Source organism: Aplidium turbinatum, chromosome 13 (assembly GCF_918807975.1).
Source record: "Aplidium turbinatum chromosome 13, kaAplTurb1.1, whole genome shotgun sequence".
Classification (NCBI taxonomy): Eukaryota; Metazoa; Chordata; class Ascidiacea; order Aplousobranchia; family Polyclinidae; genus Aplidium; species Aplidium turbinatum.
In genome coordinates, this window is record NC_137484.1 from 24,484,034 (window position 1) to 24,511,410 (window position 27,377).

Below are 27,377 nucleotides of genomic sequence, written 5' to 3' on the forward strand. Positions count from 1 at the left end.
TTGAACTGCCGGCTTTCAATTGTCGGCTTTCAATCGACCGCTTGGAATTGTCGTCTTTGAATTATCGGCTTTCAATCGACCGCTTTGAATTGTTATCTTTGAATTATCGGCTTTGAATTTACCACTTTGAATTATCGGCTTTGAATAGACGCATAACCGGGTTGACGGTTCTTCGGCAACTTTTCGAAAAGAAATTTTGTGAAAACGTTTGATTTTATTTCAAAATTCAAGCTATTTCTCTCGCCATGCGCTCACCACTTGGTGTGTGGCTTGCTCGTGTGATTGAACATCTGCAAAAAGTGATATAAATGCGCTTGTCTGACTGTATGAAGTTTACAGGTGATATTGCTGGAAAGAGATGGGGAGCAGGAAATCCATGCTTTCATCTTTCCTAACAAAGAAGTTAGTGTCAAGAAGGATGGTAATGAAAGAGAGATTGATTTCGAAAAACTCAAATCGTACATGGTAGACGTGGAGGAGATAGAGAAGCATATGAAGTACGACTTGGAAGACGCGCGTGTTGGTGAGTTTTGACAGATGCGGAACATTTGGTATTTTAGTTTCCGTTAATTTTGTTACAGACTTCCTGTTATGAGTCGGATTTGTTTTGCGCTTACCAGACTCGTATTCGCGGTTGGAATAATATTCTTAAACTCATACGATTAGTTGGACGCAAAACACTTGGCTTCCACTTACGTGTGATGTGGATGTCTGCTCCTGTGCGGTTTTATTGATGCACCAAACGTTTGAAAGGACTTACGGTAATCTTGTACCTCAACACCGCATGAGATTTAAGACCATCATGGAACTACTTAGTAACATGGCGCACAAATCGTTCTTGGCATGTCATAAGGGTTTGTTTTAAATCGTGTCATTCAAACCTGCTGGAACTAAACAGGTGACTCCTTAAACAATCCAGAACCTTCAAGTGCATCCGTCATAGGAACAACTGGTTGTTATGGCGCATCACTGTGATTTATGGCATTAAACCGATTAACCTTAGAGATTAGCCTGTATTTCGTTATTATATTATGAGTACACAATACACATATTGTTGTTTTTCTATTCACAAGGATTCTCGATCTTCCCTGGGGTAGACAGAGACAAGTTGAACGAATGCGAAGATATCTGGCGAACAGAGCCTCAACTTGCACGTCATCAGCGACGATCTCACGATCGCGGAGTCTACAAGCCCGAAGAACCGAGGAGAGGAGGCAGGCGACAGCCATCTAGAGTTTTCTATCGGCACGATAGATGCGGACACTTCGCCAGGGAATGCGTTGCTGACGGCAAGCATTTGGAAAACAGGCGTTTCCGTGACATCCGTTGCTACCGCTGTGGGAAGATTGGACACATAGCCAGGAACTGCTCGTTTGATGAGAAGGCTTGCTACAACTGTCACAGAGAAGGTCATGTGGCCAAGAACTGTCCGGAGAGGAAGTGTTTTCGATGTAAGAAGATGGGTCATCTTGCTCGCCATTGCACTGAAGATATTGAGGACTGTGGAAACTATCGCAGTAAACGTGATAATCATTGTTTTGAGAAACACTGTCGTTGGTAGATGATGCAACGATGGACTAATGAGTCATTTGAGAATTGTTTTAATTAATTGTTTTTGCGGGCAAGAGCAACGTAGGCTGTTTTTCGCTTTCGGCATTCTTTAACTCCGTTTAAATGAGCTAAATCTCTTTCGCGAAGTATTTTATCTTTGAAACACAACTTGTAATAGCCATTTTTGTTGCCCCTCAACCATAAATTTACGGGGGGCGCCGCCCCCCTGAAGTCGTCGCGTATGTGTTTACGGGTAGTAAAACTTGACAGAACAATGAGCTCTTATGATGTAACATTGTCGTACCTTCGAGAAGTTACTGGTCAAAACAAACCTGCTATAAATAGTGGCGTAATATGCATAATCTATATAGCAGTAGATGTAGAGATTATAGTGAGATGATTGTTGATTGAGAGTTGAATTGAAGTTGAAGTAATTGAATACGAGTAGATGAGTGTTGGTGCTATTGGAAGTTGTGATCGAGATTAGAGTTGCATGAGAAGTTGTGAGTGAAGTACGTTAAAGTCGATTATAAGAGTTGGAATCTATTGCTATTCACTGTTACTTTGATTTAATTATTTGTTGGAAAGATTGAGCTATTCGTTAAAGTCCTTCAAGAATCTTCATTTATCATTTCACTAGTAGAACTATCCGACCATTTAATTGACTGTTTTACGTTGATATCTCATTAAACTACGTCATTAATCCTTTCCCAAGTCTCTTGGTGAGAGATAGAAAGAATCGTGGCACTGGCGAACAGAGCATCAATTTGTACGTCATCAATCATCACTGATGTTGAAGTTGAATTGATTAGTGGATTTCTAACGTTGCTTTTCAACATATTTTCTTCAAGTACTAAGAACAAAGTGAGCTCCACTTGTTGATGTTTCATATTCGCTTAACCCTGCCACGTATGATCTTCTGATGCTGTAACTGCCTGCAATCGCAACCTGCTTTGATTTCAGTTGAAGCTCGTTTTGCTGCCCCAAACTCGAAGCTATTGCCTCAAACTTTCTCAGCTGTCGGCTGTGCGCTGCTTTTATATTTTAGCTGGAACTGTTTGCTTCAATTCCAGTTCAACTCCATTTCACCGCCATGTTATTACCTGTACATTTTATTCCATTTTGTCAAAATAATAGTAATGAGCACTTTTCCTATGCAGGTGTTCAGTGATAACTTATTGGTGCTCTTACAGCTGTGATAATCACTTTTTCTATACACAAGTTCAGTGATAACTTATTGGTGCTCTTACAGCTGTAACAATCACTTTTTGAAGGTTTTGTGAATCATGTTTTTATAATAAACTGTTCAGGTTTGCACGCAGTTTTTTTACATGTTTATGTGCCTGAGATTGTCAAATTAGTGTTAATCGCGATTTAGGATATTGAGAGTTAATATTACGATGAAGGTTTATTACTGTGCATGCAAATATGTGTTTTGGTAAGGTTAACGTGTGCATGGCGTCACAGATCAACAATGGTGCCCAGTGCTTACCCTCGTCATTGTGATGTCATATTTGTCATATTTACAACTAGTTTTGATTGTGATGTATTGTGATACTTTTTACGCTTGTTTATTATGTTAATCTTAATTTCATGCTTTATAAACGCTACCGTTCACTTTGATGATCATTACGCCAGATGAGATCTTGACGCCGTTAGTTTATGTTGGAAATTATGTAATCGCTGCTTTTATAAGCCACCGTTGTGCATTGTACTGCCATTGTTATCATACCCAACATTGTTCCTTTGATTCTTAGTGCCTTGATTCTAAAACTATTGTAGGAAAATGTTGCCTCAAAATCTTTTTGGGAGCTATTGACGCAGCAGAACGAAAAAATCAAAACTTTGTGTGATACAAGAAGAGCTTCCAAGGTTTTTATCACATTCCTTGGATGGTAAAGTTGCACATTAAGCTATAATAAATAATTTCATTTCAATATGTTAGTTTATTGGTGGACTTGGCTTTTTGTAAATAATGTAATGTTTTCAATTGCTTCATTATCAACAATACGATACTTTTCTCTTCAGAAATCGATGCAGTATTGTGATACATATCACATCATTAATTTGATATCTCGCCACTCTTGGGCAACTGTTGTTGATTTTAAATGCTCATAAACTTTCCGAGGTTTAATTAACTTTATTTCTTTCACAAGTCCCTGAAGAAGTTAACTATTTAACTGGTTTTGGATTTGTGATTTTCAATGAAGAGCCTGAAACATGTTTTTCAACAGTAGTTTTGCTCTTTGACTAAAAATGTAAATGCAAACCTCTAATAACAATGCTTGGAGGCCGATGTAGATTTGATTTTCAACTTTGGGCCGAATGTATTTTATATCCCGTTGAAATGACATACTGGTCTTTATGGTCTTCGTTGTAAAACATAATTTTGTGTTTTTTTATTCACATTTAGGCGGATACTAGGTGTTATTGTTAATAAACTGACTGTAACCTTAGTTTCCCAAGTAGACTCATGGATGAGAAAAGATTCCTCGACCCTCCCGGCGCCTCTGAAGCAGCAGACAAGTTCGGTGAGTGAGGTGGTTTCATGATATTTCACTTGTTTACGTTTTCCACTGTTGCATGTTGTGGGTATGAAGAGTAAAAATATCGTGTTCAGCTTGTACCCCGGGTTGCGCAAATTTATCTTGAGATGAAAGCTATTCAAATAAATTGGGAGCTATGTTTGGTTGACCACTGGCAAGACTTGATATCAATAGTATGACCTCGGCACCTGGTGCTGAACCAACCAAAAATTGTACAACCTAATTATATGTAATTGATGCCTGCCTAGTCCTCGTGTCAGGGATTCGTAAACGTAAATGCTATTCAACCACCAGACGAGCGAAGGATGCGTTAAGGTGCAAAAGTGTTGCCAGATGTTTTTCAAACTTTGTAGAGGAATTATTATTTTGCACTAGCGGTAACGCAAAACTTGCCTGTAAAAATTATGTCAAAATTAATCTAAAGCAATTTTATATGCTCAGCTTCTCCGCATAGAACTTATAATCTGAAAAGACTACAAGGTTTACCACTTAAACATGAAGCTTTATATTCTTGAAGTATTTTTTGTTAAGTTTTTGTCTTTAAATGCATGGTAGTATGTTTTCTAAACCTGTAAGTTTTATTCAGTTTAAGATTTGTAAGCAAATTCACATTCGCAAGATAACATGATTACAAATCGCTTCAAATCAATTTTATACAACTTTAGACTTGTTTCAAGCGGACAAGCTTAGACCGACCAGTTAATGAATTAAAAAAATACCTTTTCTTAAATCTAAAAAAATATCTGGCAGCACTTACATTTAACACATCCTTCGTTTGTCAGATACCGTAGCCTAGCTGGTCATCCCGTACTTCTATGAACTTCTGTCCCTTCTCTTTGTACTTGCTGTGTTCATACAAACATTTCAAAGTTGATGGCGCAAAAGAAAAGAAGTTTACCGCTGATCAGAATTCATGTAATTGTTTAATCGTGGGCGTTGAGCTAAAAATAGTTGTAAAGTAAATTTGTAGCTCAACTATGAAGTCCCGCCAACCTACATAGAGGTCGTAATCTAACACCTTGTATGGATCATTGCTCCTCTCTTGGGCACACAGGGTTGAGCCCAAGAGCGAACAATAAACATTGTGATGTTGTCAGGGTCTCCCGCTCTTGAGGATGAGAAAACTGAAGCAGTACCAAAGGTCATGTCGACGCCAGAAAGCGATGAGTCTATTCGCAACAGTTCAGGCGCTTCCACCCCACAAAATATGTTTACTGAAGGTGCGCTGATTATTTGTCACCTGGTTGATAATAGTTGTGTCGGTTTCCTAGAGTAATATTTGCCAAATTTTGTAGCAGTTCATCATCATCATCCATTGGGCTCAAGGGAACAGTTTAGCAGTTTATGTGATTTTAAAACCATCTTAGACGCTTTCTTACATTTCAGATGATGACGTCACTGCTGATCAGGTACGTTCTTTCTCTCCGACGTTTTTAAGGTTGTTTAGTTGCAAATAACCGATAAAAGCAATTTGGTTAAAATGTTCATCTTTGTTTGATTGAGATTTTAACATTTTAGTTGAATGAGCCGAAGCTACCGCGGAAGAATCCATCAACAATCGCAAGTTCGTCTGAAGACGTTGCCTCAGAATTGGAAGGTAAGTTATCTCACTGTGTAGATGATTTGGTGGAAAGTGTGACGTGTTCTCCAACATACGTCAGGATATCGTCACACACGTCACCGTGTCGTCACACACGTCACGATGCCGTCACACACTCCACGATGTCGCGGTAATATTGTCGTGAAGAAAACTCTTCCATGGTGGCAGACATGCTTCTCATCACAGCAGCCGCTGAAACGCTGGTGTGACGTACAGTAGGTACGCGCGCTTTGTGCGCGACTATCGGATCACCTGATTGAGTTCGTCTACACGCTCAACCATATATCATGTTGGTCAACTCAAAACTGTGCGAAAGTTGTTGAAATTTTTTGTTGCGTCACGCATCAGTGAATAAGAAAACGAAAGAAATGATGTCAACATGACGTCATATGAGTGGTATCCGCCGAATAACGCTATCCGTATAATTGGATTCGAATCATTTTAAGATCCAAATTTATCGATCAACGTAAGCAAGGTTGTCAAACAAACATCAGACCCACAACTACTCCGTGCATGGAAACACGGCCAGGGAGCCACTGTAACAGTAAAAGAGAGCATCGGCTCCAATCTCGGAGCTGCAAATTTTTAAAAAGTAGCCCCATCTTAATGTTGAAATTAATTCCGCAGGCCTCGAAATTTACGGCGGACACGGCGGTCATGTCCGCCGTCACAACATGTGATGTCCGCGGGAAGTGCCATCTAGATCGGTCATACTTGTCCGCCGAGAAATAACACAGGAACGGGCGATACAAATCGTCATTGCATAGCACGAACAATTGTTGCAAATAAATATTTTCCCGCGCATTCTAGCGCGTATCTAGAAAATGTGAATACTGTATCCCTTAGCTTTCATTCAAGCATGAAAACTTTCGATTTTTACGTTGCTTCAACGATAGGTGACATTGAATCAGCGTAACAAAGGTGAATTCTTCGTTAAGAATCGATGGGAGTACCGGTACTTCTACACTAATCACGCACAACTTAGTTCAAGTCTTACGTCACAATGTCTGGTTTTGATCTCCGAGTAATATTGATAAGGCAAAGTTGGTTACAAAATTAAATTAAATGAGTAGGCTATATTACAGCAAGATGCAGCAAAATTTGTTTAGTTTTGGTATTACAGTAAGAAAGAAAAGGCCCAGAGAAAATTCACTTTCGCTCACATGACACGCAAAAATAAACCTATAGAAAAAAGCGTAGCGAAACTTTGCCCAACAGAAAATAGTAGCGTTGGTGTAGAAGTTTTCCGACTCGTGCCCAGAGCATTGTAACTCAAGAAGCCACACGACCTCGTTCGATGGAAGTTAATCAGATATGCGGCGTATTGAGCAGCTACACGGCGCTTTTAGTCTTCGAGCGGACGTCGTTGGTCTGATGAAAGCCTTTCAGAGTGACTTCGCTGACATTTTAAAAAGCCTTCTAAACTGTAGCTATAGTTCTTAAATGGCGAAGAATTATCAAGATAAAGTGATGAAGCACGACGATCGACGTTAAAACTAGTGTGTCCGCCGTGAGACTTAATTTGTCCGCCGAGATAGCTGCTCAGACCGGACACGTTTTTCCGCCGTCAACAAAAACGAATTTCGAGGCCTGAGTTGTGAAATATTTTGTGACATGATAATTCTTGAAATTAGTCAGTTAGAAATTCTCCCATATTCTTTTTGCCATTAGGGCGGTGTAAACTGAAAAAGTTTCAACTTGATGGGGTACATCCGATTTATGTTTTTTGGTTTAAAATATTCTTGCTTTCATTTTTTTGTTGTTTGGCTGTCTAGCTAATTAGCTTGTTTGTCTGTGTTTCATAAAACTTTTGCTTCCGCGTAGTGAACAATTTCAAGATCTTTTCAAAAGAGTTGATTGTTGGTACAAAACTTTTACTCGCCCCGTTTCAAATATATATAACTTGTTGGGGTTGTAACAACATTTTGCTTGATTTGGACTTATGTATCCGGCCCGCACTACCAAAAAGTGTAGCTAGAATGCTAGCATTAGTATTGTCGCCTTAAAATAAACCACTTTCTGTGGTCGACTAGGCTGGGACATTTTATCTGTTTCTACGTAAATAATAGAAAATATTTCCATTATTGGTTTGTACTACAAGCAGGTAAAAACTAAGGGTTGAATGTAGAAACTAAACTTAACTAAAGAAGTGCTTAACGCTAAGAAGAACTTAGCTAAGCATTGTTTAAGTCCTGGTCGATTTCCTGTTGCAGAAAGTATTCTTAATCTCTTCTTAGTTAAGTTCTGTTTAAGTTTTCAGTCAATAACTTAAGTCTACGTACGTGACGCATTGCGTAAGAATTTCTTACGTCATCGCTGATACATCACCGACACTAGACTTGCAAAGCAGCACCTGCGCATACGAAACTTCTAATTCTGGTCATTTGTATGCTGTAATAACCCTTTCTAATAACAAGAATTAAAAATAATGTATAAAGCGATCCAGTTTTGACATAGTACTGCAAATTACATACTGGTCACTGGGTGCGACAGCCGTTTGCAGTGGTGGATATAAGAATGGGCAAATTGGGAAGTTGCTCAGGGCCCCCCCACTTTGATTTGTGCGCTTTCGAGGCCCCTCCAATTTGATTAGCGCGCTAAAATTTACTGCGGTGAAGTATTTTCCTCTTGTATTTACATAACTGAAGTCTACAATACTTGTGCATTTTTGCAAATTGTAGTTACCCCCTGCAGTGAATTTACATGCCTCATTATTAAATGTGGTCAACTTTGCTGAACCATCATTGTAACCTCTAAAGGTAACGATGATAATAAACCACTTCAATCCCCTGATACCAGTTTTTTATTACCATGAATCTGAGTTTTTTCAAGCATGCATAGTCGCATAAACTCTTGCCAAAGGGTCTATTAACTGAAAGTATTGGTTTATTGGAAGTATTGGTTTATTAACTGCAAGCGAACCGCACGTCCTTGTAAGCTTGTTGCTGAGGAAGATAAAGGAGCAGCATCATCTACTTCTGCTTCTTGATTGTGGTCATCTTGTTCAACAACATGTTCTGGAAGTGGTTGTCCACGTTTAACTGCATAATTGTGCAGACAGAATACTGCTATTATTATTATTACCAAGGAGTTGCTGAAATGTGTCCGCAGTGGAACGCGAAGACACCTGAAGCGTTGCTTCAGGACACCAAATGACTGTTCGATTCGAACACGTGTGTTAATGTGACTCCTGTTGTATCTTCGTTCCCTATCGTTAGCTGGGTTCAGCACTGGCGTCATTATGTAATGCTTACATGCATACCCACTGTCTCCTAACAAGAGACCGTTTATTTCATTGGTTTCGAGTCTGTCCCGTATGACGCTGTTTTCAAAAATTCTGGAGTCATGAGTTGACCCAGGCCATCGCGCAACAACATTCGTAAAAATGCGATCTGCTGTGCAGATTGCCTGCACATTTACAGAAAAGTAACCTTTGCGGTTTCTGAAAACTTCGGCGGTGTCTCCACCTGGTAACTTTATGGGTATGTGCGTGCAATCGCTTGCACCCACAACTAAAGGAAACCCAGCAATAGCAAAAAAAGCTTGCTTGACTTCCGCCAAGTTGGTAGGAAACTTCATAAAATTAGATTTTCTTTTAGCAATACACTTTGAAATCCTGTGAACTGCTCTGCAAACTGTGCTTTGGTGCAATCCCATGAGGTCGCCGTCGGTAGTTTGGAAATTTCCTGTAGTTTTCTCAAAACCATAAAAATTCCAAAGAAAATCAACCAAAAGCGAACGGAGCAACTCTACCAGTATAACAGCAATCCCCCCCATCCCCTCGTATCAGCCTAACGTGTACCATAACTTTAGGCATTGCCAGAAATAATCACAACTTAAGACTGGTCAGTAGCAGTCTTAACTTTTGAACATTTTGATAAGAACTTAAGTATTGCTTAGTCAAAAGTTTAGTTTCTGCATACAGTTTTAAGACATGATTAGTACTTAAGTAGTTCTTATGGCTAAGGACAGCTTAAGTTTAGTTTCTACATTCAACCCTAAGTGAACCAAGTTTAACTCAATAAGACATAAAACTAGAGATGTACCGATGCCAGTATTTTGGCCGAAACTGATATCACTTTTTTAGGCCGATACCGATATTTTGGCCGATACTTTAGTGTTACAAAAAGAAGCAATTTTGGTATTTGCAAGTAATTATATCAAATGCTAAGTTTTACCTTATTTGCATAAAACTATTAAAAAAAGCTTTGAATTGGCATAATTTGTTAAAGATTCAAGAACGCATCAAGCTTAAACCATGTCATGGCAGATTACGACTATGAGCAAAAGAATAAATTTTAAACTTCAATTTGTATTGAAAATACTTGACGTAATGTCTTCCAACCTTATAACATATTTCTTCATTACGTCATGTCTTATAAGAATGAATTGAAAACGAGTCTATCCACTAAAAATGAGAGCAACAGGGCCACGAATCCTCAACCAATCAGTAAAAGGTCTTGTTGTGCCTACTGATCTCTGGAACTGACGTAAACCTTTAAAAATATGGACTTATACTTGATATGGGATTTGACTACATATATTACATAACGATTAATGGATATTTTGTTCACTGAACTTCAAAGTCAAAACGTATTTGTTTACCACAACCAAACCACTTGTGACGATTGAATTTGTTAATTCATTATTCGATAAAATGTTTAGATGATGTCACATCATTACGCCGATTTGAGATATTTCATTCATGACGTCATATGGCAGGCACTTTAACCTACCACTCTGTCCGAATTCATAACGCAATCATGCGTAACGCATATGACATCACTGGTGTTTTTGTCACAATTTTCCTTATAAACTCAACTGATTGCAGTCATTAAGATCCTTCTTGCACTCAGATCAGTTGCAGAAGAAAAAATAGTATTAGCAGAGGGTGGAAATCGAACCCACGCAATCGAAATTACTACTCCTTTTCCCTAACCCATTAGGCCACGCTGGTTGTGGCGATGCATTGTTAACTTTCTTTGTATCAAAATCTTTCGATAAAGACGATCAGAATATCACGTGTTAAGTCACGTGACTGAAATCAGCTGATTTGCGTGTACGTTTTTTTGAAGAGTGTGTTACGTTAAAGTGCCTACCACATCGCATGGATGAAAAACTTTTACAAGTTTTATACTCTGCTGAAAGTAAAAAAGAAACACAAATGATAAATATTGGAGAAATTGAGTCTCCTTCACAACTTAAGAATCGAACAACGCAAAACTGCTGAAACAAAACGTTTTGTTTGAGTGAAAGAATCACTGTAAGCAACCATTGCCAAAAGGTGCGCGCAAGAAGTCATGGGAGTGTGACGTATCAAAAATTTGAACGTGTTGTTATTTTTCTACATCAATGTGACGTTAGGTACTACTTTCAAAAATCTATATCTTTGCTTGTGTAGAAAATCCGCAGCAAACGTCTTTTTTACATGTTTAGTATCGGCCAAATTTTGCCGATACCGATACTCAAAAAATGGCCGATACCAATATATCGGTACATCTCTACATAAAACAAAATGAACTTAAATCGAACATGTTCGCCGCAACACTGACGTAGTCAGAAAAAAACAACTCAACTACACCTGATAAAAAAATGAGGAATTAAAATGTTGAAAAATCAAAAAAAGTGTGAATAATTATTGTCAAAAAACTTTTTAAAAAGTTTTGTGATAGTTAAATTGTTAAAGCGTTGTTTCGGCAACCCCTACTTTGTTCTAACATTTTTTATGCACATGATTAGAAAATACTTAAAACTCGAGTATAGGTCGAGATGTTCGTAAGTGATTTTCACCTCAAAAAGCAGAGGTCGACCTATACGCAGAACGTGTATTTGTAATCTGCAGGTCGCTGCGGAGGCAAGATTTAAATCAGCTGATTGCAGTCACGTGGCTCATGCACGTGATATTGTGTTCAAGTCGAAATAATTCTGATAGAAAGTAAATTAAATCAACGTTTCTCCGTCGGCAGCGAGGCCGGGCGGTTTGAGGGGTTAATGAGGTAGTTATTTCGATGACGGGGGTTCGATTCCCACTCTTGCCATTACTCTTTTTTCTTATGCAATTACCAACCAAAGTTCAAAGCAAGAATCAACTCTCTGGCTGAGTGCTAGAAGAATCATAATGCTGCAGTCAGCTGGTTTGTAGAAAAAATTGTCCTATGTTTAAAGTGTCTACCGTTCAAAACACTGTATCTGCTGGAGCAACCTACAGATTACAAATCGCACACGGGACAAGATTTTGTCTCGGTCCCTCTACATGACTTTTTACTGCTCGCTTTCGATTTCATTTAGCACACAGCGAGAAGTTGGAGAGGTCACATGCTAATTTTGTTGTGATAATTGGCATAATATAAATATTGCCGCTTAGCCGTTTTCAACATTTATGTACATCGGCTGTTAGTGACACCGCGTTGGTTGGGACAGCTTAAGTTGCTCCACTTTGAAATTTTATTCCTGTATGTCAATTGTCAATGCTAATACTTAGATTAGATGAATCACTGGATTGCAGTGCCGTAAATAATCCAGTCGACTTATACACGAGGGAATAAAAATGTCCCCGCTTTTCAGCGAAAAAGTAAGGATCGACCTATACTCGAGTATACGAGTATATACGGTACTTATCCAGATTTTCGATATCTAGGGATTCCAATTGTGCTCAAAAATGCAACTGAACTGTTCAGGGCTTTGTAGCAACAGAATGTTGCTCTTCGCAAATGAAGCAGCATTCCAATGTCGGATGTGCGAGATTGTTGACATGAAATGTAAACTTTAGATGTTCGAGTGGAACAAGTAAGCACTGAAGCAAAGTTATCTGCACTCCAAAGGGACTTGGATAAACTTAGGAAGAAGCTTGATGGTAATTATTTTCGTAATAGTATTGTTTGAACTTTAGGAATGTGGGATGCGAACTCATCCAGCGAGGCAGTATGGAAGATCCATCATTGCTCTCTCCATTTTTCTTCAAAGAAGCCTGGTCTTCCTCCCGAAACATCTGTGTCGACCAGTTGTTTGCAGTGGCTCCTCCACTTCTCCCTATCGTTGGCATTTTCAATATTTAAATTTCTTTTTGTTACGTCATTCTTTATTGTGTCTTCCGATGTTTTTTTTTCTTCTTTCTTTTCTCATTTTTTCCGTCACTACCTCATTCCAAATTCGCTTTTGTTCTTATCCATTCGTTCAACATGCCCAACCATCTCAGACCTTGTCCATGATTTCCAACTTCTGATCAACGAAGCTGATGAACAAGACATCTCTGCGGCTACTTGGGTGGACAATAAATGGAACTCTCAATGGAAGTCAAACACCACCAGACTATCAAGAAGTGTCTTGCCACACATCATACCAACCATCCTCATTTCTGTCGTCTGCGTTCTCCTACTGTCTATCCTCTTCATCGCCCAGCATTCACTTCCATAACACATCACGCTTCTTACACACGCTTTGTGCAACCTTCCTTTTAATCTGCGAGAAAGTATTCTGCAACAAAGTGTGCCATACAGTTCTTTGAACTTTTTTCAACCTGCACGTATCCTTGCTGTCACTGCTCTACTGTGCAATTATCTTTTCCCAGCATATCACTAAGATAGCGGAACTCCGTAACAACTTCTATCTCATCGCATCCCAATGCCACATGCTTCTGGTACGTTTCATCAGCTACAATACCCTCACATCTTCTACATTCAAAACGCATCCCACTCATCAATATTCCATGAATGCCTGAACATCTCTTGTGCACTCAATACTTGCATTTCGAGGGATAAATAACAGAACGAGCCAAGTCACTCAAAAGTAGTTTTGAGAAAATGGCATTTTAAAACTTTAAAATTTTAATTTCAAATTTGGAGTCAAACCACTCTTTTTTACTGTGTGACTATATTTTGGACCTGTGACGGCAAGTCGGCAATGATGACAAAATGAGCTATGTCACATTAGCTCATTTTGTCAATAGAGATGGTATAGATGCAGAAGCGGCACAATGAGCTATGTAGCAATAGCTCGTTGTGTCGTATAGCCCTCTGGACTTAGTTTAAAATGAGCAGTCAGTTCTGAGAAACCTGTTCAGGCTAGAACTTAGCTCTTTCTGTCAGTAAAAATACGGGGCTTGAGAAACACTTTTCAGTATCTAACCACAAAAACTGCAAAAATGGGCTTAGCTCGTTCTGTTATTTAGCCCTCGATTTAATACACTGAATAGAATTGCTCATTACTCTCTTGCCACATATTGCACATGGATCCATTACATTGACTGCATATACCTGTGTTAATAGCTGTGAGATTTTCTCAGTCTACGTAGAATCATAAATAAGCTAGGCTGCGTTGGTCATTGTAAAAGACTCCTATTGTGGCAGCATTGAGGATTTCTCAGCCTGCATAGAATAGATAGGCTGGGCTGTATTTATGGTTGCGAAAGGCTCTAGAGCAGGTAGAATTTGTTATAGGTTAAATGTAATATGCTAAGGTTATGCTTGAGGCCTTACCTTTAAAAAAAACTCATATCTATCAATTCAATTGTATAAGGTTTGCAACATTAAAGACGTCCCCTACGTGCTTATGCGGTTTATAGTGTTCATTTTACAGCAAATATACAGTATCTACAGTAAAAACATAAATTTAATCATTGTGTGAGCATTTTTCTTATTGCCCTAAGTGTTTTTAGTATTCTAAATATTCTAAACTTCCGACTCGCCGCTTTCCAAATGTTCTGGAAGCTACAGCTCAACTCGCTTCAATGCAAGTTGGCGTTTACGAAACTACAATATTTTTATTATAAATGATAAAAGTATTTCATGCTTTAATATAATAGTACATTTGATTAAGGAAGTACTTTTATATAATAAACCAACTAGTTATATTGTTCCTCACTCACTTATCGCAAGATAATGTTACACATTTCTTTTTCTGATTATGTACATTGTCAGATGTTAAAGCGTTGTTTGGTTTCAAGCCGCTTCACAACGGGCTTGTCCGTGATGTAATGTGATTGGAAGTATTGTTGCAGAAAGCACAGTTTTGACTTTGCTAACATGATGTGTTTATTTTTGAAAAGAAATAAACAGCTGGCTGAACGAAGAAAAACGAAAAAATATCAAGCTTGAAAACGAAAATAAAGATCTCCAGCTACAGAATCGTTCAAAAATTGAAAAACTTGAATTAGAAAAATCCGCCATAGAGAAAAGATTACAAACGGCACTCGTCACAATTAAAAATTTGGAACAGGAACTGGAGGATTACCTCATTGATTATTCAAGTCGAGGCAACAGACATCGCGTGGAGGAACCTGGAAAGCCTCGGATCAACGTTGATGTGGTTGGTTCAACTTTGTGTTTCCTGCTTTGTTGTACAAATTTTCTTGAAATAGTTTGGAAGCTGTTGTGTTATATCCTATGCATTAGAATCATAAACCCGGTCATCTTTGCAGCAACTACACTAGGCCAACCGAACAGTGAAGTTGTTTAATAAACAGATGACGCAACATAAAGCACATAAAACGCTGAGTAAGTGTTAATCATACCAAAGGCAAACAAGTGGGAATGCGGCAAAATTCCTAAAACGAATGATAAAACTTAAAAAAACGATGGATACGATAATTGAACTGATGCCAAATTGAGAGAAGAACGCAACTACGTAAAATAAACGTTACTGAACCGAAAATGCACAACAGCAGCTTTTGCTAAAGAGAAAGGTAAGGGTACAAACAAAACTGAAACAAAACCAACTCATGATGACGTTGTATTTCAGCGCGGTGACGTGTTATCTTGTGGTTTCCATTTTGGTCGTTTGATGCCGTTGTGGGTGCAGGAGTACATCGGGAAAGATGAAGAGAACCTTAACCAAGATAAACCTCAACCAAGATTGACCTCGACGACGGAACAATTCAAATGTTTGTAATATTAATACAATGCGGCCTTGACAATATGCGGCAGTGGTAAATTCTTTTTAGCATCTAATCTCGATCCCAAGCACTTTTTCACGTTCGCGTTTTGTTGCTTTTACCATGAGTAAATTAGCCTGAAGTAAACTATTGTGTACTGATGCCACATATGAACTTATGACGAATTACATTGATATTGGATTTCTACAGACTGAAGAAAATCAATGTAAATTGACTATGCATGTACAGCATTAGTCACTAACTGTGCATTCAAATCGAGAACCACCCACGATTCCAGTTTATAAACTTACAGATGATCCTACGTGGCACAACAACTGCTTGACTGATAATGACTACAAAGATTTGAATGCACGAATGTACGAAATCCACCAAATAAAAAATATGTACGAAAAAGGCCATATGGCGCGAAAAGGAAATTACAGGTACAATATTCTCATCATGTTTCGTTTGACATTTCGTAATCTGTTTTTTCCACTAGCGGGTAATTGGCCGTACTAGCTTCACCAGAGCCTCGTTAGCCCACTGAAAACGTGTTCCAGCGTTTCCACATCTGCACCGCGTTGAGGTGAGGTTGGCTTGCCCACAGAGCACAGCCCGGAAGAACTGCGACACTTTTAATTGACGCTATTTTGCACCGAACTGGTTTGAAATAAATTATTATTATTATCCTCATTATCATCCAAATTTGATTTTGTCCCCACTGGTGGGGTTGGCCGATTCTTTTCTTGCAGCGATTGCCTTCATTCCTATTCATCTCATTCTGTTTATCGCACCGTCTTCCTGCAGTCCGACTTCGTATGCCTCATTCTTCACCTGTTCTTTTTGGACTTCTCGTTTCCTCATCCCATCCACTTTTAAAATCAATGTCATTTGAAGAAAACTCCCTTCCTCCCTCCTTAGTACATGTCCATACCATTTACTTCGTTTACTTCTTACTCTGGTTTCCCTGACAAGTTGTTCATTGTTCAATAGTCTCTCTCATCTCAAACATATCCATCAGTTCTTCGATCTTTTTTTCCCTTCTAGTTTTTAATCCACACATTGCTCTCACCTTTGTCCTTTCCATTCTTCTCAGAATAGCCAGTTCAATCTCTCTTATATTCATGTTTCGTCGCCGTACAATATTGTAGACCGCACACAACTCCGATAGACTTTCCCTTTTATTTTTGATGAAAACTTTTTCCCGTATAACATTACCCCACATTCCCTGATCTTTGCCCAACTCAGCCTTGCCGTTCTTGACAGCTTCCATTCATTTGATCACTCTAATCACAGAAGTTGGTCACTGTTTCAATTCCATAACAGAAACTTTATTTGCAATCTGCAACTAAATCTTTTCCTTTGTCACATTTCCCACAAATAAAACAATTTGCCAGTCTTGCTGTTGCTCTCTTCGTATTGACACATCTTGCATGTACCCACTTACTACACACCTTGCATTGCATCGAATTTCTCATCACTCTCTTTCCACATATTGCACATGGATCGACTTTGCTTGTTACAACCTTCTGTCTCACTCACTATCACTTTTGTTTTTTCTAAATTTACCTTCAAAGCCTTTGTCTCAAATGCTTTCCATTTCGCAAACTTTTTTTTCTAGTCCCTCCATACTATCACTGGTCAAAACCAGGTCATTCGCATACAAAATTTCACTCAGCAAGCTCTCACTCATCCCTTCAGTCACAACAATCACAATAGCAAATATAAGAGGTGACAACACTGATCCTTGATTCACCACGACTTTCACAAAATATTCATCTGAGTCAGGGATTCATAGTATAGGGATGACCAACTCGGCTGGATATCTGACAACCGGAGTGTAAAAATGTTGCCAGATATTTTTTAATTTTTAGAAAAAATCTCACTTTGGCATTTATAAAGTAGTAGTTGCCCAAAACTTGTTCGTAAATAAACAGACAAGCTTTAGGCAAGCACTACTCTTAAAAAATGCCAAAAAATTAGTTTTTCCAAATAAAAAATAAATTTGGCAACACTTTTACACTCCGCTTGTCAGATATCCAGCCGAGTTGGTCATCCCTATACTATGAATCCCTGATCTGAGTACTAACTTGAACCAATTTTTGCTTTTGTTCTCGCACCTTCATACATCGACATCACTGACTTTACTAGCACCTCCGGTATCCATCTTTTTTTCATTGCATTTATTATGTAACTTGTGACCAACGTCACTGCATAATCACCTTCAGCGTTTTCTGGTACAAACGTTGGAATTGATTACCACCGCACTGCGCGTCGTAAGCAATTAGCGGCCGTTCTGTATCACGTTTCTCAGTTGCATGCCTTGCATTTCTTTCTTGCTATATATTGCGTTGTTTCTGTACACTCAGTTAAGTAAGTATCAAGAGTTCAATGGATTTTCACTTGCTTGGTTGGCTATAATTATTATCACTACGTTTTGTATGTCGACAGTCTATTTGTCAGTGCGACCTTACTTACTTCATTTTTACTATACTGTATGTCTAAAAATACAACACATCTGATGGACCAACCGCTTTATGCTGTTTTGTTTTCTCCATTGCTTCCACCATTTCGTTTTGAATAACCTTTTCCACAGGCCCCTTCACTGAATAAACCTCTGTGATATTACCCCATACATTTTCCTCATTTGTAATATTTTCGTATGCGCTTTTCATGCCTCTCCTCTGTTTTCCAGACTAAAGTGAAACTTTGCGTCATTTTTCATTAGTTTTATGAACTTGAACACATTGTTTTCGCTTTTCTCCAATTTGTTATGTTTTTCATTGCTCTTGCCACCACCCTTTTTGGATTCTTTTTCAAGCTCTTGTAAGTCTTCCGGTTCTCTTTTGACCTGCTTTTGCATCACTATTTGCATGCTTCACCTCTTCATTCCATCAGCACGTATCTCCACGATTTCTCCTTGCTTTCTTTTATCTTTTTTCTTATTCTTTTATCTTTATCTTTTATCTTTCTTTTTTCTCCTTGCTTTCTTTCTGTACAACAACAGGAAGGACCGGAAAAAATTCAGAAAGTTTTGAATAATTTAACATCGTTTGGTGGCTTTCTGTGCACTTTTAGGCTCAATAATGATAATGTAATGTCATTATTGTAATGTCGAGGTCGGAAAAAGAAAGTGGTTTAGCAGTATGTCTAAAAGAATTGCTCTTCCCAGAAATTGCTGACTAATTTAACGTTTTGATCGCTTTTTGTGCACTTTTAAGCCCAATAACGGTTTTTTTAACCAAGACGCACACCTTATATTTGACCAATATCATCAAATTAAAACTGGATTTTTTTCAGAAATTTTATTGACAATTTTTGATTTAAATCGAGGTTACTTTTTTAATTTATGTTCTTTCACGACTACAAAAGGATTTCAATAATTGATTTGTTGAAGGTTTGTATAGGATAGTGTGGGCTCAAACTAGAATTGCGAAAATCTATCTGAGGTGCATCCACCTTTCCTATACAGTTTATAAGCTACAAATCATACTTGAAATAAGTTAATTTAATTGTTCAGTAGTTAGCAAGCAAGGTGTCACGATTTCTTTCTATCCCTTACCAGGAAAGAGACTTGAAAAGGATTAATGACATAGTTTAATGGGATATAACCGAAAAGCAGTCAATTAAATGGTCGAATAGTTCTACTAGTGAAATGATAATGAAAATTCTTGAAAGACTTTAACGAATGATTCAGCACTTCCAGCAACTAATCAAAGTAATAGTAACAGTGAACAGCAATAGATTCCAACGCTTGCGACTATTAATCGAGTTTAACGTAATCCACTCACAGCTTCTCATACGATTCTAATTTCAATCAGAAATTATATTAGCATCAGCTTTGGTTTACTCATATTCAATAACTTCAACTCTCGATCAACGATAATCTTTGCGTCTATTACCAACTACCACTACTACAATAATAATCATCTCTCATAATAATGTTTACGCAAATTACGCTACTATTTATAGTAGGTTTGATGGTCTAGTAACTTCGAGAAGGTACAATAACGTTACATCATAAGAACTCATTGTTCTGTCAAATTTTACTACTAGAAAACATCTTTATGATGTCACAATACCCAAACCTGGCAAGTCAAGCAAAGAACATTCCCGACTTGCACGTCAACAAAAATGTTGTGGAAATACGTCACATAATAAAGATTTCGCAATTAAAGATCTACTGGTAAACATCCTTATGACGTCATGACAAACAACATTTGGCAATTGTGAAAAACAAAAGAATATTCCAGGTTTGCGTGTTTACAGAATATTCTGGAAATACGTTACATAATAAAGATTTCGCAATCAGAGGTTATTACAAGACAGTAATAGATAATAACACATCGCTCAAGAATTCCACAATCAAAACAGCACGTTCGTCAAGACACAAAGCAGCCCATCGCGAGGCCTTGCACAATGATTGTGATACAAGGTGTTTTTGAAATATTTCATTAGTATCTTGGTTTTTGAGAGGACCTTTAAAATTTTAGTACCAGTTATTTCATTTGCCAAAATACCACAAAGTCTTCAAGATTTGTTTTAACTTTTTGCTCGCAACCAATTCAAACTTAATCAAATTAAGTCCAAACAGAAACTTTGCGGCATGTATAATGAAACTGTTTGGATCAACGCCTGGTGTAAAAAAAGTTATTTTAAAAGTGTAAAATAAATTTAATTTTTTTAAATTCTCCTAGCCACTCTCACAAATAAGCATGAGTGCTTGGGGTGTAGCTTGGTGGAAAAGGGGTATTGCGCTTTTTCATGAAACTCAGCTAAAATCTTGCCAAAAAGTGTCAGATATAGTCATTTCAACATTAAAACAGTTCTATTGATTTGTTGGAGCAGTTTATCAAATCACCGGGAGGAGACATGTTGCAATTTCAACATTTGTCCTCAACACCGTGGATTGAACCACGGAGCATGGTTGACGTTGGAAAACTTAGTTCTTGAATGGGCAAAGGAATGCGACCATGGTCTGTGGATATGCTGCGGCCCCATGTGGATAGGCAATTGCACGTGAGTACAACTACTCGTCACTTGGTGTTGCGTTGTTTGGTAATATTCTGTTATTGTAGTTCCGCTTTGAGCGGTGAGTCTCCTCGTATGTTGCAGTTTTTGCTTGTTGGTTCGCCGCGACAGGAAGATTGGATTGAGCCAGCGTTGGTCGACAAACAATGCGGACATAAAGTACCAGCCATGATAATGTTTGTTCTGTGTTGCCTTCTCTTTTTATACTACAACTAAACTTCATATCCTCAATGCTGAGTACTCGCTACAACAAGTGTAGCGATGTTTTTAGCTTAAAATCTCTTGGAGTGAAATTCAAGTTTACCAATTTAGAGTCAGTGCCTGCTGAACTTGCCAATCACTGAGATAGCTCAGGGCATGGTGGCTAGTCTTATTACGCTATTGCGCACAAAATTACCATCGTGATTTTCATTGAGAATGGGAATTGCTAGGGGAATGTCATGTTCATCCACCGGCGCCGAGTCCCGGGCGGGCGGGCAGGCCGCGCCCGCCGGACATTTCAAGAATTAAAAAAAAAATTTAATGCAATTTTAAGTCCCAAAATATCTGTAACCATCTGCCACCTTCTGATACTAGCCTACTTACCTTATTCACAGAGTTTTGTCGCCATATGATAGGCCCTACTAGACCTACTAATTAAGCGATTAATTTTCGTCAATTATTGCCATTGTTACATTCATGCAACGTCAAACAACGTTGATTCGCCGTTAAACGAGCAAAAGTGGCCCGCCGCGCCGTTTGTCAGTGCTATAAATCAAGTAAATTGCGCAAACCTACGAGGAACTTCATTTGCGGCAAAAGTCTGACCGCAATTTCCACTGCTTTTACATCGTTTTAACATCGTCAGATGTTAAATCGTTGTAAAAACTGTAGCATTGTTCTTCAAAGGAGTAGTTTTCTCTCAAACGACGTTATCAATTAACTCTGTTGCCAAAATGCTCTATTTTGTCGTCTCAATCATGACAGTTGCGTCTGTTACGTCACTGATATTAAACTGTGCACACCTGTTGGTTTGGCCGGATGAAACCGTTGATTGTCATAAGTTGCAATTCAGCTCCTTCGTTATATAACTGTTCTAATTGTAGATTCAATGTAAGCTCGGTTCAATAGCGCAGTTTATCGCTAGATGGCTTCTCGGGAGCTGAACTGCCGTAAAATCGCTTCTGCGTTGCATTACAGCATCTCTTGTGTCTTATCTGTGCGCCCGCTAGGAGCGACTTATCGTATGAACCCACCGATGTATTGTGTGTGTGTTATCGTGTTGTATCAACAATAGTAATGTAATTATGGAACTAGTACAGTATTGCAGTTTTCGTCCCGCAACCCGCACGTGCCAATTACAAAAAAACATGCGGAACTGAATTACCAGGACCAGACGTTGTTGCGTACCAATTATATTTATTACTTGTTTCCAAATCGTGTTAGAGGAGACATAGACTTAAATGTAAAACTAGGCTAGCCCAACAACCCAGCAAAATCGCCCTTTTGAAAAACGCACAAAATAACCTTTATGACGTGGCAGTATGTGTTCGCCCGCCCAGCTATTTTGAAAACTCGGCGCCTATGTTTCATCACAGTAATTTGTTTGCAGGCTCACCATCGGGAAAGGCGCAAATGCTGTTCCTGTTCCTTCACATTATTACAAAGTAAGTGTTGAGCTGATTGTATTCACTGATGATGATTTTGCATCTGTCTGATGGTTGAAGTTTTCAGGTGGTTCTGTTAGAGAAAGACGGCAAGAAGGAAATTCGCGCCTTTCAGTTTCCTAACGAAAAAGTTGAGGTTTCCGAACCTGATTTGAAAGCTTATATGGTCTTTGTCGAGGAAGTGGAGCATTATTTGGGTGAGCACCAAAAATACAGTTCATGTTCAAAGTATTAATTACTAATCTTAAATCATAATATGAGTAAAAATGTGAAATTTTTTTCACGTTATTATTGGTGTCTCTGCTATTTACAACCATTTTATACATTTTTTAACCTACAAAGGTTTACAGTAATCATTATTATAAAGAGCTGTGAAAGTGGAAAAACAGAGTTGTAATGTCATGGTTGCTGGTTACAATACCAACAACATGCTGTTACAACCGCCAATATGGCAACCCTGTTTGCCGTGCAAGATGAGGCCTAGCGTTTGACTTAGTCCAGATGCCATTATAGCGACGTCCACGGTTACAGTGTTAGATCTTAACAGAGACTTAACTAATACAGTACAATATTTTTAACAGAGTTAGGTTCTTGTTTTGTCTACTTGTACTACAGTACTTACATTTGATTCAGTTTCTATTAACGTGACATCATCTAGGCGTCAATGCAGCAACAAGTATTTTGAAATAGCATTATCATTTGTCAGTCGATGATTTCAGTTTTAGCAGTTTTTATCGACTTCTCCTACATGTGCGCTTAAACATGCGACGATATCTCAACATAACTTTTCATGGTGTAGAAGTAACAGTGCAAGAATGAAGCAAAATTGCAGCAAATGGCCTTTTAAGTTTATACATCACGTCAAAAAAGCACATACACAAAACATTAATTTTTATCTTTTTTTAACCTAAGATTTGAAAATATCTCAAAAACTAAAGCGATTCGATAAAAACAGCATCATTTTCGAGTTCAGCGCTCCAGAGATACCTCAAAATCATTACTGCCTCGGGGATATTAGTGTCGGACTCGGTCAAACAATTACGAACAATCTGGAAAGACTCCAATGAAGTTTTATTATTTGAACACGATCGGCTGTTCCGAATATGGTTTTTAAAAGCACTATTTGACTGAAATTAGCCTGGAAACAAATATATTTTTATGCAAGTCAGTTCAATCACAAACAGCCAAAAATCGATTTTGATCAGCTAGCAGCGAGATCATCTTCAGATAATTATTAAGCTTATTTAAATAGAAGATTCTATTATCTGGTTGTTCTTTATTATTCAAATATTCTTTTGGCTGCATCTGCAAATATAATAAAATCTCAGTTTCGCTTAACCAGCGACCACTTGACAGAACTGGTTCGGGTTGCGGTGACCTCCCTGATATTAACCAACTTACAGTTGGCATGGAAACACATATATCGTCTGTGTGACGCGTACTTGCTGCGCCTGGTTGGTTGGGTTCAAGTTCATCTGCGTATTCACACTTCAGCACGTTTTGCGGCATACGAATAGTTTGCTGTTTCCGGCTCAAGCTTGTGCAACTTTGGCTGTTCCTACTATATCGCATTGATATGCAATTATTTTATAGATTTAATCATTATGACGTCATTCTTGTCATTTGTTTGCGCATGACAACTTGACTTCCCTCTGTGTCATTTTTTTCGTTGTCTGCTTTAAATCGAGAGTGGTTATGTTAATCAATCTCTATGGTTCATAATACAGTAGTTCCCGCTTAACCCCATCTCCGGACCGGACGATTTTGGGCTTATTAAGTGGGTGGTCTTAGTAAGCGGGAGATGATTTTCTGCCACTCCCATACCTTCAGTAATTCTAGGCCTGGTAAAACTACAACCACATTTAGCCCCCCCCCCCCCCCCCCCTTGTTACTGAAGGTAATTTATTGGCCAAGCGTTTTCTTTTTCAATGGATCGTTGTTGAAAGGTGAAGTGGTTTTAAAGGACGATGATCCTTTTAATGAAGTTGTTTTAGTACTTATGGTATTTTTATTTTTAAGGGTGTGAAATCTTCCCCAAGGTGGAGCGAGATACACTCTTGATGTCCGACTGGCAACCGACGTTTCATCAAGTTTAACTGTATATTGGATGATATATGTTCATATATTTCTTAAATTTTGTACCATTCCAGTATACTGTATTGGACCCAGAAGTTAATTTAGACTTTCTTGTCTTAGATTCAGTTTTTAAAGTTTTTAAGTAATTAAAGGTTGAATTTCTCAAATTTATAATTGCATTGAAAGAAGGGAAATTAACATTTGAATATTGCGTTTTCAGCAAGTAGGCAGAAAATTTTCGTGGGATGGTAGAAACAGGCAAAATGGCAACATCTTTGTCTGAAAAAGCCAGTATTTTAAAACCATGATTTAAAGCAAGAAAATCTAAACTTTTGAATCGCCATCTGTTAACACTTGTTGAATATTCGATCCAGTGACATCACAAAGTCCTGTCTTGTTTTATTCCCCCGCGACTTTCCATCCTTAGAATGGAATTAGAATTGCTCCTGCAGCGCTCATGCACAGATTGTGTATCGGCCACTACTCTGCGTGTCAAAATTATTTCACCGATTGTTCAACTGATTTTTAAAAAGGCAAAATATTTTCAGCAATCATCTTCAACTACTTTGCTCTTGTGCTTACGCTGTAACAATAAAAGAGGTGGCAGTTTGCAAATGACACCTCATACCTACTGTGATGCAATAATTTTCGCTTTGAAGACAAATATTATTAATAGAGTGAGGAGTTTCACTCTAAGAAGAAACAGCTAATTTTTTAATCATGTTGTGTTCTACAAAACTTTTATTTCCTCTGGACGAAAGCTGGCCGCCCCTGATCTGATGAAACTTTTACAGTAAAATGATGCTTGTGATGTTATGTATAGTTCATCCCCATCAGAACATTATGTTTGTTTATCACACATTAGTTTTCATCCTGGTAATGCAATTAATATACAGAACGTTACTTCAAGATAGATTCAACGTATTGCAAAGCAAAGTGGGTCCATCTGTTTAAAATATTCTCTATTTCAATTTTAATTTAACTTGAAAAAATCCAAAGAGTAAAACAATAAAGCTATTCTTAAAATAACAAGTTGACTTTTTTTGAAGTCATCATGTTTTGTCTTTATTTTCATTCCATACCCCGCCTCCAAGTTATTGCTGTAACAAATTCTGCTTTTCGAAAACTTTGATATGATTTCTTGCTTCACTTGTTACAACGCAATAATGTGATGTATTGTTACGTATGCTGCATTGTCGTCATGCAATTACCTTGGATTTGCACGAATTTATCTTTTAAATCTTTTATACAAAGTGATGATATGCAAGTTAGCTGCGTATTGAAGCTGTGTTCATATATGTGTTTGCCTTAGAATTAGCTTCATTGGAAATGTATTAATCACTTTGCTTTAATTTTTAGGTGAATTTTAAGATTTTGTTTAGTTGATGATTATTTGTTTGATTTGAAATCTTCCAAGATGGGAAAGCGCCAGCATCAGAGCGACAAGATGTACATGACCGGGAAGGAGTGGGCTTCCTTCTATGGAGGACACAAGAAGACTGTGGAAAACTCTGACTTCCGTCGACTCCCATTCTTCTGCTGCAGCATCTCACTGCAGCCTGTGGAGGATCCAATGTGCACGAAGGAAGGACACGTCTTCGATCTCCTCAACATCGTTCCGTGGATGAAGAAGTTTGGAACGAATCCAATCACTGGGAAAAAGATGGATGCGAAGTCCTTGATCAAACTGACCTTCCATAAGAACGCCGATGGGAAGTATCACTGCCCGGTGCTCTTCAAGGTGTTCAATGAGAACACCCACATCGTTGCTATAGCGACCACCGGCAACGTGTTTTCCTTCGACGCGGTTGAACAATTGAACTTCAAAGCGAAGAACTGGAAGGAGCTGCTTACCGACGCGCCGTTCGCGCGCTCTGACGTCATCACGATCCAGGATCCGACCCATCTGGAGAAGTTCAACCTCCAAACCTTCTACCACCTGAAGCATGACCAGAAGCTCCCGGATGCTGACCTCAAAGCGCGCGCCGATCCGCGGTACTTTATCAAAACGTTGAACGCCGAGACCTCGCAGACGCTGGACGAGTTGAAGAAGGAGTACAAAGGCGACGAGATGCTGCGCGCGAAGACGAAGACCGCGGTTAAAGTCGATAAGTTCAACGCATCGAATCACTCGACCGGGATGGTGTCCGCGTCGTTCACGTCCACCGCAAGAACGCCTCAAGTGGAGCACGAGGTCGAGGCCAAAGACGACGACCTGGTCCGCTACGAGCACGTCAAGAAGAAGGGCTACGTCCGCCTCGCCACCAACCTCGGCGACCTGAATCTCGAGCTCCATTGTGACATCGTGCCCAAGACGTGCGAGAATTATATTCAGTTGTGCAAGAAAGGTTATTATGACAGAACAATATTTCACCGCTCGATGCGAAACTTCATGATCCAAGGCGGCGATCCTACCGGAACCGGAAAAGGCGGAGAATCGTTTTGGGGAGCTCCGTTTCAGGATGAATTCCGTTTTAATTTATCCCATTCGGAGAGAGGAATCCTGAGCATGGCCAACTCCGGGAAGGATTCCAACAAATCCCAGTTCTTCATCACCTTCCGCTCGTGCAAGCATCTGGACAGGAAGCACACGGTGTTCGGGAGGTTGGTGGGTGGGATGCCGGTCCTAGGGAGGATGGAGGCCATCGAGACGGATCGAAAGACGGATGCTCCGAAGCAAAGCATAGAGATCGAGAAGGCGACCGTGTTTGTTGATCCTTATGAGGAGGCTGATGAGAAGCTAGCTCAGCTCCGAAGAGAAGAGGAAGAAGTTCAAGAGAAGGAGAAGGTTGAGAAACGGGCCTCCGAAAGAGCCGCCGCAAAGCCGAAGATTTATCGAAGCGGCGTCGGGAAGTATGTCAACAAAAACTCCAGCAAAGATAATTCAGATGGAAGTTCCTCCTCCAAGAAGAGGAAAGTGAAGTCCGGATTTACGTTTGGTAACTTCAGCTCTTGGTAGCAATCTTGATCCTCATCTCCCACCAGCCAGCTCGAAATGCGCTCATTTATGCGACCGCTTGTCCATCACAGGCGGAGGTTTATGACGTCACACGGAGAAA

At 39.0% G+C, this 27,377-nt stretch overlaps 2 protein-coding genes and 1 pseudogene across 2 annotated transcripts; all 3 read left to right on the top strand.

The window, feature by feature from the left end:
- The first annotated feature begins 402 nt into the window (after positions 1 to 402).
- On the top strand, positions 403 to 1,990 carry LOC145781587 (uncharacterized). The gene is made up of 2 exons (XM_082593257.1): positions 403 to 523; positions 1,074 to 1,990. Exons 1-2 carry the CDS (start codon positions 463 to 465, stop codon positions 1,559 to 1,561), a joined length of 549 nt encoding a protein of 182 aa, XP_082449383.1. The 5' UTR covers positions 403 to 462; the 3' UTR covers positions 1,562 to 1,990.
- A 1,974-nt stretch (positions 1,991 to 3,964) lies between these two features.
- Positions 3,965 to 25,652, top strand: LOC145781901 (uncharacterized). Its single transcript, XM_082593588.1, has 12 exons — positions 3,965 to 4,082; positions 5,195 to 5,317; positions 5,484 to 5,506; positions 5,616 to 5,694; positions 12,467 to 12,550; positions 14,741 to 15,000; positions 15,433 to 15,574; positions 15,879 to 16,008; positions 20,414 to 20,584; positions 22,188 to 22,242; positions 22,310 to 22,439; positions 24,262 to 25,652. Exons 1-12 carry the CDS (start codon positions 4,025 to 4,027, stop codon positions 24,336 to 24,338), a joined length of 1,332 nt encoding a protein of 443 aa, XP_082449714.1. The 5' UTR covers positions 3,965 to 4,024; the 3' UTR covers positions 24,339 to 25,652.
- Positions 25,653 to 25,735: 83 nt separating this feature from the next.
- On the top strand, positions 25,736 to 27,377 carry LOC145782290 (RING-type E3 ubiquitin-protein ligase PPIL2 pseudogene; annotated as a pseudogene).

Excerpts from the sequence above, each read along its gene's own strand:
- LOC145781587 (XM_082593257.1), top strand. The coding sequence starts at position 463 with ATGGTAGACGTGGAGGAGATAGAGAAGCATATGAAGTACGACTTGGAA. Across the intron at positions 524-1,073 it reads CTTGGAAGACGCGCGTGTTG|GATTCTCGATCTTCCCTGGG; the intron begins GTGAGTTTTGAC and ends TCTATTCACAAG.
- LOC145781901 (XM_082593588.1), top strand. The coding sequence starts at position 4,025 with ATGGATGAGAAAAGATTCCTCGACCCTCCCGGCGCCTCTGAAGCAGCA. Across the intron at positions 15,575-15,878 it reads GACGACGGAACAATTCAAAT|ATGATCCTACGTGGCACAAC; the intron begins GTTTGTAATATT and ends ATAAACTTACAG. Across the intron at positions 22,440-24,261 it reads GGAAGTGGAGCATTATTTGG|GGTGTGAAATCTTCCCCAAG; the intron begins GTGAGCACCAAA and ends TTTATTTTTAAG.